The 11,161-nt window shown below is 44.7% G+C and overlaps 1 protein-coding gene across 1 annotated transcript in view; it reads right to left on the reverse strand.

The window, feature by feature from the left end:
* Positions 1 to 5,099: 5,099 nt before the first annotated feature.
* WBP2 (WW domain binding protein 2) overlaps positions 5,100 to 11,161 on the reverse strand; it is a 6,397-nt gene continuing 335 nt past the window's right edge. The window contains exons 2-8 of the mRNA XM_010180943.1: positions 9,452 to 9,560; positions 8,772 to 8,907; positions 7,549 to 7,641; positions 7,133 to 7,249; positions 6,784 to 6,906; positions 5,586 to 5,662; positions 5,100 to 5,419 (exon numbers count right to left, since the gene is read on the reverse strand). Coding sequence (XP_010179245.1) covers positions 5,366 to 5,419; positions 5,586 to 5,662; positions 6,784 to 6,906; positions 7,133 to 7,249; positions 7,549 to 7,641; positions 8,772 to 8,907; positions 9,452 to 9,560 — 709 coding nt within the window. The 3' untranslated portion in view covers positions 5,100 to 5,365. The remainder of the gene's footprint in view (positions 5,420 to 5,585; positions 5,663 to 6,783; positions 6,907 to 7,132; positions 7,250 to 7,548; positions 7,642 to 8,771; positions 8,908 to 9,451; positions 9,561 to 11,161) is intronic.

Below are 11,161 nucleotides of genomic sequence, written 5' to 3' on the forward strand. Positions count from 1 at the left end.
AGAGGCACAGATTTCAAGGCCATTTCTGCTGGTTTGAGGCACTAGGTTCAGAGCAGCAGGAGCTACAGCATGTGCATGAGCCAAGGAGAGACCAGGGCAGATGCTCATGAAGGTGGAATAACGCGGGACTGACAACCAGGTACAAGGCATGCCCCACGGTCCCTATTAAGCACCTTCATGCCTATCCTGGAGGACATGTGCCAAATTATTGACCAGTTTCAGCACCAAAATGGTCCCAGCACAGCTTTTCCACCACCACCTCTCCCCACACATGTCAAAGCCCCCCTAAGGAGCCCACCAAGCCCCATAGAGCCACACATTTGGACAACAGGAGGAGGACGCAGGGCTGAATCCCCTCCCACTGCCCCCGGCAACTGAACAGAAACAGCAAAACATGGAATATTATTGCAGGCGATCACGACTGTGTCCCAGCCAGAGCCCAGCCCTCATGGAGCAAACTACATGGAGGAGGAGGAGAGACAGGACTTGAGCAAGGGGAAGGAAAGGTTTAGAAAGATGGGATTTGCCGAACTAAGCTTGCAAACAGAGTCCAAGCTGATACCTTTTGCTCCAGTATCCGCAGACCGTAGGAAATGTGTAGGCAATGTCAGGCTAGGAGAACGCAGCAGAGGTGGATCCCAGTCTGTCTGCAACCTGAGGTGTGAGACCCAGCAGCCCTCGCCGGCAGGTGCGCGTCCCCACTCCTGCTCGCTGTTACGTGGGTCTCTTCACATCCCGTTGTGGCCTCTCGGCAGCACAGTGACAGCCCTTGAGCAAGGAGAGTGCTGAAATACCGGTTTCCAGTTCAGTCTCATGATGGCAGCTCTTAGAGCTGACTCACCCAGGAGACCAGACGAGTGAGTAACACCCAGTATGGCTGCAAACAAAACTCGTGCCTAAAATGAAGATCTCTGCCCTGCATGTCCTGGCATTTCATATCAATCCACAAAAAACCCACATTTGTCACTTGGGCTTACTCATACAGCATTAAACCTGAAACCACCTCTGATCACAGCCTGTCTTAGCAAAACCCATCTTCTAATACCCACCTGGCAAAGTTTATGGCCAGAGGTATCTGCAGTGCAACTGCGTTGGCCAACATGAGCTGCTCACCAGTGAGGGCTGGCCCTGCTGCCAGATGCTCTGGGAACAGCTGGGTCCAAACTTTGCCCCACGCCTCCTGCACCTCCAGCAGCGCTTGCAAAGGGAGCCGGCTCTGCAAGCCGTAGCTCATAAATCACAGTGTCCATCACGCAGCAGAGATGCAATTTGACCGTCTGCTGCTCAGAGAGCAGTAAGGAGTCCTTGCGGTCCCCAAAGGCAGACAGACAGACACAGGGCAGGTGCTGGCCAGGCTGCTTTAACCACAGTTCCTACGGTCACTCAGCGCATCCCTCAGCTATAACAGAATTAATGCTAAATGATGATTTGTTTTAATTTTTGTTTTGGTAACAGGTCATATAAAGTGGGAGTGTTCCAAGTGAAATTTGGGCAGAATGGTGAGGAAAAGGAGGGCTCAGTCTCCTCCTTCAGCTGAAGGCAATCCTGGGCAAGTGCATACACCCCATCCTTCTGGGGTAAAGACCTTCCTCAGCCCCCAGAGATATCAGCAATATTTCAGGGCCAATAGTAGGAAACCTGTAAATAGCACCTGTAGTTCCTGCAGTAACAGTTTTTTTGCATAAGATCTCAAAGCACTTTAGAAATACCCAGTTACACCACACTCCCGTGAAGGAGGGACACAGCAGCGTATTCAGAGCGGGGAAGCAGGCACAAGGTGCACTGAGCGGCTTCACAACTGAAGAGCCTGAGTCACAGCAAGGAGACAAATGTCCACAGCAGAGAAAATCTATCTATGCCAAAAGATTAACTGGATCCAACGGTAACTGCTTCCTATGCCCCCTCTTTTCTCTTTAATACCATAATACCATACAAAGACCGGAATTTAATGGTACCGATCTAGCGTTCACATGATAACTCTCCTGCTGCATGGCTGATTAATCATTCAAGAGACCAGATATGGAGATGTATTAATGCACAACATTTCCTCCTGCCCTACTTCGACCCCACTTCCCTGCTTTAATATTTAAAATCTTCTCTGTGGGCAGCAGGACAGGCTGACCCCTCCACCCTCTCTAAGCCCTATCTGGCCAAAATCTGCATCTTCCTGAATCATGCTGCTCCACTCAACCCAATACGTGCTTGAGCCTTGCTGACTGTGTGATTTGCCCAGCCTTTTAGCCCCACAGCTTCAGCATTCCCAAAACGTGCTTCACTTCTCACCAGCATGCTCCAAACACACAAAGAGACCATGATCAATCTTTTTATTTTGGCTTGCTCATTCTCACCTCCCCACAGACCATTCCAAGCTCTAGCCTGGAGGAAGAGACATTCACCAACAAACCACTGTAAAACTTACAGCTCAAAAGCCGCTGATTTAAGCTCACTAATACCCATGTTGAGAAGAGGAATATTTCATTTATTCCAGCCTGACTCATCCTCTCAACATATTTTCCTTTTTCCAGGCAGGAAATCTCATGGTGTCTCTGCAGATCTTGCCACTTGTCCACATTAGTGGAAGAGACACTCAGCTTGAACCATGGAGCCAAGCTCTCATCAGAAGAGATTATCTAAATGTTTCTTCTCTCAAACACACTTAGTTGCGGAAAGATTTTTTTAAAAACCTTATGGGTTTGTGCTGATTGTTGGCATGAGACAGGCACAGTGAGTGGTGCTGGGCAGTAGACCTGGAAATTTCATGCAATCTGTTTTCTAGGATTATCTGTCTGGGAATAGAGGGTAAGTGGGAGGGAGCCATTTTAAAACAGCACAGAGTGGTTTCTGCAGCATCTTACAGTTGGACTGATATCATTCAGGAAACTTTGATCTGAAGTAATTTAATTCACAAAATGGGATTTATTAGATTCCTACTGGGCTATATAATTTTCTCAATGTTTTCCTTCTCCACCCACCCCTTGCTACAGAAAACAAACCCAAGTGGACCAGCCAGCCTGAAAATGCAGTAAAACAGCCATGTGGGAAGACACAAGAGTGAAGAATGATGTTGAAGGAAAGCAGAACCTAGGAGACATCCACCCCAGTTGATCAGGGAGCTTCAAGAGTTTTAAGGCAGCTTGTCACAGCTAAGAGGAATGAAGCCAAGCAAGGTTTGGATGTCACCTGTAGAGCAGCTTCAGAATAACTTGTTTGACATGTCAGTGGAAACAGTAAGGACTCACGCAGTCCAAGGAACCACAGGACCAGATCCCACGTGGAATGCTTCCTGCCCTGCCAAACTATACCCACACACCTGATTCTGCTCACACATATGGAGTAACAGCTCTTGCAACACTGCTGGAGCACACCCAGGAGGAGCTCTTCATGCTGCCAGAGTAACAACTCCCCATTTTTTCAGGGAGAAGAGCTACCAGGTGGATCATACCACCCTGAAGAGTTTCACCACCACCTCAGCACACTTTAAAAAATAATTTAAAAAAACAGAAAAAGTTATGGATTGCTTCTAATGAGAGACAGATTTCAGAGGCAACAACTATGCTGCATCCCTTGCCGACTACCAGCAGGTTACAGCTTTTACAGGGACAACTATTCTGGAAAACCACATGGATAACACATCTGGGTAATGTCGCCAATGACCAGCTGAGAACAAAATCCAAGTGATTTTGATGTGTTTAATTCTCCCTCTCCCCATCCAAAGCTACTAAGTCACCATCAAGTTTATCTACTTACACACAAATGCACAAACATCATTAAGTTTTTGAGCTGATTTTTCTTTACTTCACAGTCTTGGCAAACAAACCTGCATTCAAAAGTCATTTCACATTAATATATTAATCAAACATTTTCAAAATAAATATATATATTTTTAAATAACCATTTCTTTACATCACTGCAGTAGCAATTCTAGAAAAGTCAGTGCACAGAGAGTAGCAATTTGATTAATCAGCTAGACTCAAACAAAAAGAAAACAAGAGGTGGACCCTTTTTCTCTCAAGCAGGCTGCATGCAGCAAGTCTCAGCAGTTCCGTAGCACACGATCTTTCTTCACACTTGCTGGGAAGGACTTTCTCTCTCACAGATGCAGTCAGAAGTCAGTGAAGTCTGGTTAGTGCAAAGCTTTATACCACGCAAAGTTTTACAACTGGCTTACGGAGGCTCTGCGTTCTGGAGTCGTTGCTCATGAGATCAATGATGCAATGCTATGGACGGAAAATGCTCGGTCCAAGAAGCCCACGTTCAAGTTACTGGGAAGTAAATTCACAGCTGATCCAGGAACACATACACCATTAAACAACATTCAAATGAGCAGCTCAGTTGTATCTAACAGCTTAATCCAACATTTTGCATATTCTCTCAAGTGCTTCCAGGGCAGAAGTAAAGCAACTATTTTCTGCCCATTAGGTATTAATTCACCAGTTAAATCACAGCAGCAACATGCTTCACTGGCCAAAAAGTGTAACTTGTGTTACAGCAGAGAAAAAGAAAAAAGTGCATTATAGACTACAAAGAGAATATTCAGGACTTAGTGATCTCAAGCCCACATATCTAACTGGAAAAAAAGAGACAACAGAAAATTAGTGTTCCCATATGATCTGTAACTAGTTAGGTGTTACTAATCAACCCTGTGAATAGTATGTTTCCTTAAGGAGGGAAGCTCATCAGCATCATCATACACAGTGCACAGCAGGAACATTTGGAGGGCTACCAGATTATTTGCTACGATTGTCAGGAATGACTTAGCTAAAAATACCTAAGAAAGTTTAATAGATATCTGAAAAATGTGAGATATCTATTTCCTTTGAGATCCTGAAGGTTCCCTTTGAAGCCCTTTCTCAGTAGCAGAGGGAGAAGTTGGATGTAAAAAGAATGAGAGGAATGAGATTTGAGAAAAATACTCAGAGATACTCCTGCATCCAGAGATGCTCTTGGCTACACGCTAAGGTAAATTCAAGACACCCCCAACCCCCCCAAGAGCCTTGTTTCTATGTTATGAGCATATTAATTACCAGTTTGGAGCAGTTGCTTACTCTAAAGAGGTGTAATTTAAGTATCAGAAGAAACAGATGTAAGTGAAACAATCACAGATGAAGAGAAACTCCAGTTCTATCAATGGTGCACACAGGGAAAGGGAATACTGTGGTAGGACTGGAAACCCTCAGAGCTCTACAAGGTAACCCAGGCTGCTGAAATCGCTCCCCTTGCTCTGTGCATATCTACCACTAGAGTCCAGGAAAGTTATGTGCCTCAAGGGAAGGCTCTATTCCTCAGTGCTATGGACCATGCTCCAAGATTCTGCCAAAATGGGAAGTAAGAAAGCAATGAGTTGTGGAGAAGTTCTCTTGTTAGCTTATTGGTTTTTCTTGTCCTCTGGTGGGAAGTACGGAGGAGGAGGTGGCTGGTCCTGAAGTAAAGACAATAAAAGAACATCAACTCCCAGCCAAAAAAAAAGCCCAAAACAAGAAAAAAAAATCAAAATCAACTCAAACTTTGCTGTGTCACTGAGAAAAAGAACTGCTAAATACACACTTGGGCTCATACTGCAAACCCAGAATGATACAGGAACGTACCGTGGGCATGTAGACGTTGTGTGGGTTGACTGGGCTGTAGTAAGCGCTGGCAGCGGCTTCAGCAGCCTTTGCTTCAGCTGTCACAGAAAGAGAAGTTACAGATCTGGTGACACGCAGAGAACATTTTCAGTCAAACAAAATCGCCACATTCTCAGCCATCGAGTGTTATTAATAGAGCGTTATTTGACCAATGCTCAAGTTGCAAAATTGCTACAACAAACCAAGATTTACTTCAGAAATGCCACCTGGGACTTGCCCCTTAGTCAACAAATAACTGCTGCCAGCTGTTTTGCCCAAATGCAGATAATATCCCTTAAAAAGGCAGTCAACAAACCATCTTTCCTGGGAGTGAAAACATAAGACAAAACAAAAAATCACCACAAGCTTATAGCAGCACAGAGGACTCATACTTTAAAGATGGTAATTTATGAAGATAATCCAGATCCTCTGTTTCTCCAGAATACGAAAATCTTGTACAACCCATCTGGATCAGTGCCACTTTCCAGACAAAAGTTCAAAGATGAACTGGCTGTTTATTCAAACCAAAGAGAGAACTTAAATCCTCATCCAGATAAACAGCCTTACCTGCAAGAGATCTATGGTTGTGTCCAACCACAAAAGCTCATTTTTGTTGGTTTTTTCCCCCACAAGCAGACCTTTTAAGACCATGTTCAAAATCATTTTGATAAATCCCAGATGAGTGAAAATGACTGACATTTCCCCAGTTCCTTCCTATCATCTATTCCTCTGTCCCACATTGCTTAAGCAAAAGTGATCACGTTAGAGGGAAAACAGGGAAGGTGGGGCAAATATCACCAAAGCCACATTAGCTAACTGAGATGGACTAGAAACACATTTCACCATCTATTTCTTTTTTATTCATCTATTAGAGCAAGATTACCACAACAGATGAATCACAAACTGTATTTTTTTCTGTCACAACACGAATAAATTCAGCTGCAAAATATCTGCTAATGGTATCCACCCTGGAGAGAATCAGGCTGGCCTCCACACTGAGCTGGATATGCAAGGCTGGAGATTAGGGGAGCTCACTAACCCCTCTCCTAAACAATTTTAACTTCTAAGTGGAGCTTCTAAATCGACTCCAAGTTCCTCAAAAGATTACAAACAAGAAATAATGTTTGTTTCATGGGTAACAAGGCCACTGTGAGTTAATTCACCTGAACGTGCTTCTTACCTGCAGGAGTGGAGGGCAGGTCTGGCCCGCTGACAGGGGGTTCCATGGGCCCTGGGTACGGCGGGGGTGGGAGCTGCATGTAACCCATGTCTCCAGCTGCCATCGGGGGGCCAGGATAAAACTCTGTCAGGAAAGGAAACGGCACAGCAGAAGACTTAACTCCTTTGGGTGGGTCACAGCACGCAGCCAAAACAAGCCAAAGGCAAATGTAATTAAGCTCAGAAACAAAAGCTGCAGAAAGCATCACATGTTACGCAAAAGACAATGTAAAACTTGGGTTTCTTCCTTTTTTTGCCTATTTTGCTTCTTGCTAACTAGAGTAATCCCCATCCTCAGTTCCCAGACTTACCAGGAGGAGGTGGTGGGTATGGATAGCCACCATTAGCTGCAGGTGGTGCATAAGCATAGGATCCATTTGGCATATAGGAATAGCCGTAAGCTCCGTTGGGGATTTCACCTCTGGAGACTGGAAAAGTAAAGGTAAGTTACCTCATCAAAAATCAAACCTGCATCAAATGCAGGCCAAGAACTCCAACAAACTTAAAGGGCCGTTATCTGAGAAACAAGCAAGCTCCATTCCAATAAATCTGCTATTCACTGGATGTGAAAAAATATTTTTTACAGCAAGTAAGTTCCAGATACAGCCTGGAACTTGCATGGACTTAAATCCAACCTGTAGCAACCTAAAACTGCCCTCGCTGCAAGATGAAGGCAAGGCCTCCTGAAACCACTAACGGTCTACCAGACACTGCCAGACTCCCATACCTTGTGATGCCACCTGCAGCATACGCTGCCCAAACTCGATAGCACCCCCAGCTACAAAGGTCATCTTGAACGTGGCCGATCCTTCCCAGCCACCTGCAGGGAGGAAAGACAGAATTCAGAAGCAAGGAGGTGTCATTTTGATGCTAATTAGCTTCCATGTTTTATCTACAGATGCCCTGTATATAATTATTGAAAGAGCTTATCCCAAAAATTCAACAAAAAATGCAGATAAAGTGGCAGAATTAACCTACTATCACACACACACAAAAAAAAAATCACACTGGGATATTTCCAGGTCAAGAGACACCTGAAGAAGAAACATCAGTGAGGGAGACTTTCAAAAGCCTTTTAATGTTGTACCTGCTACCACACCAGCTGCCAACAGACCAAGCTATCAGAAGCACTGGATTTGCTCTAGCTTTGTTTATGATTAGTGCAGAAGACAGGGATTTTGTTAATCCCATTTGCTAAAAAGCCTCTGCAACTACACCTAACTGTCAGCTATAAATTAGTTCGGGAGTTTGAATACCCAATGAAGCAAAGAGCTTAATGAAAAACAGGGTCCACATAAATCCATTAGAGTCCATGGAAGATATTTCAAGCCAGGATAATAATAAAAAAAAATAATGAGTGACATCTCGTATTACAGACTAAAAAAGAAAAACACGTACAGCACAGAGTCCCAACAATGCATCAAAGCAGAAGCTGTCTCAGTGCTGAAACAGAGACATGTAGATTAGCCTAAATCAGACTCTTGTGGCTGCTCCAGCAACATCCTCATTAAAAGAGAGAGCCGGTGGGGAAATTTCACAAAGATTTAGCTAAAGTCATTTCCTTTTCACACAGTTTACAGAGTTGGTCATTACTGCTCAGGCTTCCTCTCACACTGGATGATCCCACTTTGCTCCCATACAGAAGTAACAATGCTGAATTCAAGATTACAAACTGAAGTCTCCTAAGCACTGCACTGTGATTTCAGTGCCACAACTAATAGAATAAATCAAGCTGGGGATGAAAGCGTTTACTGAACTATCTGCTTTTGCTAAAAAGAAGCATAATACAGTGATTTAAAAAAATATATTCTTGAAAATATTTACCACAATCTTCTCATTGAACAAAATATGAAACCATCCCTTGAAGATGCCCTAATTTCAAGACAGGCTGCTCTCTTCCAAGTGTGTAGCTGAACGAAGATGCAGAACATGTATCTGTACTATACATACCTCCTGCCTCTGCTTTCACTGTACCCTTGATATAATTTGCTCCAAAGACAGGCTGCTTAATCTCACAATCTTTCAACAAATAAAAGGGCATCACAAAAGACTGCATGGCATCCTTTCCCTTCGATACAAAGATAACCTGAAAAGAAATAACATTATATTGTATTTAAAACAAATGGGAAACACAGACCCCATTTATTATCTGAAGTGACTTTTCAATGGACTGAAACTCCCGCATCTGAAGCTCCTTGTCAGTTCTGCAAGCCAAAAGCTACACAGAAGTCACAAGGGTAAACTGAACCCTTAGGGCAATAAAGCCTTCCAGGAAGACTACCCCTGCTCAGACAGTACTCCTCCCAGCTTCCAGAGAGCTCACTCCTCCACACAGCTCTGATTTAGTAGCTGTGCCGTTGCATTCAGCATTTCCAGACCATTGCTAATTTCCAATCTTGAAGATGCCTGATGGACTAAACAGCTGCTTGTATAAGAACTAATCAGATTTATTATCTTTTGACAAATAGACAGGATACGCAATGAATTCGTAATGCTCCCCAGAGGGAGAGGCTGAGCCATACTTCAAGGGGTAGTAGATTATCCTGACTTTCATGCATTGAGGACATTTAAATACAGAATCGCAAAGAGCCCTTATCTCCTTACACAAGATAAAGCCTTCTACTACTTACTCGGTAGGGAGTCAGGAAAACACTCCCTTTCTTGGTCCCTTTGAAGGCATCTGGCATAGGTTCGATATCACTGAAGGTAATTTCTACGTGATCATAGGTCATCAAAACACTGCAAACAAGATGAGAGAAGAGACACGGTGTTACAGCATTACAACTCAAGGCAAAAGTGCAATATGCACAAGTTTACTGACCTACCAAAACTGCCTTTAACCTCAGGCCTGTGCTTGGCAGACAAAATCAGTCTGGCGTGCATTTTTTTTTTGTCAGCAGTAGCAACTTAAGCAGTACTGGCTGCTGGTTCTCACCCTTGTGCTTCCCCCTCAATGTGCTGGCACAGCTACCACTATCTGCATAGACAGGCAGTGCATCTAGACAGTTGAACTGATTAAGATCTCAAAACACACAGACAAACATATATATTTATATACAAATATGTATTTATTTTAAGTTGTGCTGCATTTCCGCTGTATCAATTGCCTAATTTGGCTCACCACAAGTAACACAACAGAGGAAGGACTGCTGAAGCAGGAACTGCTCAGGTTTGCTTATGCAACACAGCTGTTGAAGGTCTAACCACAGCTTAAGCATCTCTCTCACAAAAATGTGATCAAGAGGAATTCCTCTTTCTTGCCATCAGACATCACTAACCCTTGTTGCCTGCACTGACTCCTTAATTCTCAATTAGAAACTGACCTGATTAAAACCAGTGCAACGCCCTTGCACAGATGCAGTAGGTAACTTGTATTAACATAACAGCATCCACATTAGGGACTCTAATCCCTAAAGCTGGAGAAACCTCCACCACCTTTATCTCTGGCAGCTTATGTGTTACCATCCTCAGTCACTCGCCTTTCCCTTCTGCCAGGAAGTACCAGTCCCTCCAGCAAAAGCTCCAGAAGGGCACAGGGGCCAGCAGCTCTGTTCAGGCTAGAACATTATCAGCTGAATCACCCACCACAAGCAGCCTGGGTTGCAAGGCAAGAGGTGGCCCCTGATCCAAGGCAGGCTAACAACTGAGAACAGTAACACGTTAAGCTACCACACCTGTTTGTTTCAATGAATGCAAATTTAAGCCCCAGAGTTGATCTTACTATATTCCTCTAAGAAGGGTCACATCCCAAATGGAAGTCAGGCGCAGAATTCCTGTACCAATGTTTAACTGGCCTTGTGGAAAGAAGCCCTGAAGAATGAACTACTCCTTTGTCCCAGAAGCAGGTGACTGCCACGTCAGAACCAAAGCACGCTGACAGACACAGAGGGCGAGGACAGCCCATTGCCATGCAGACAGAGGCAGCTCTATGGAGACTTTCCGTTTCCATGGTTATATCCCAGCACCTTTTTCCAACACTGTTACTACTTCCCAAACACATGGAGGGGGGTTGTGCCCACAGAACCCAGCAAACCAAACCAGGCAGGAAAGCCTAGCATTTCCCAAGCAGGCAGCTCTTCAACAGAGGCACACTGGCTGGCGAGAGAAAGATGAGGCTTGGGTCCAGGCCAGAATCATCTGGCTAGGTGCTGAGCACTGCCAGCCCTCACCGAGCACTCGGGGGAGAGGGTGAGGACAGCAGCAAGAGCCAGGAGCAACCCCGCGGGGCAGGCAGGCCGCGGAGGGGAGCGGTGCAGGAAGAAGCCCGCAGCTGACACCCAGCAGAGCTCTCCCGGGTTGGCGCAGCGGGAAACGTACGGACCCTACTGTCGCAGGGAGTG

The sequence above is a fragment of the Mesitornis unicolor genome, unplaced genomic scaffold (assembly GCF_000695765.1).
Source record: "Mesitornis unicolor isolate BGI_N332 unplaced genomic scaffold, ASM69576v1 scaffold16153, whole genome shotgun sequence".
NCBI classification, from domain to species: Eukaryota; Metazoa; Chordata; class Aves; order Mesitornithiformes; family Mesitornithidae; genus Mesitornis; species Mesitornis unicolor.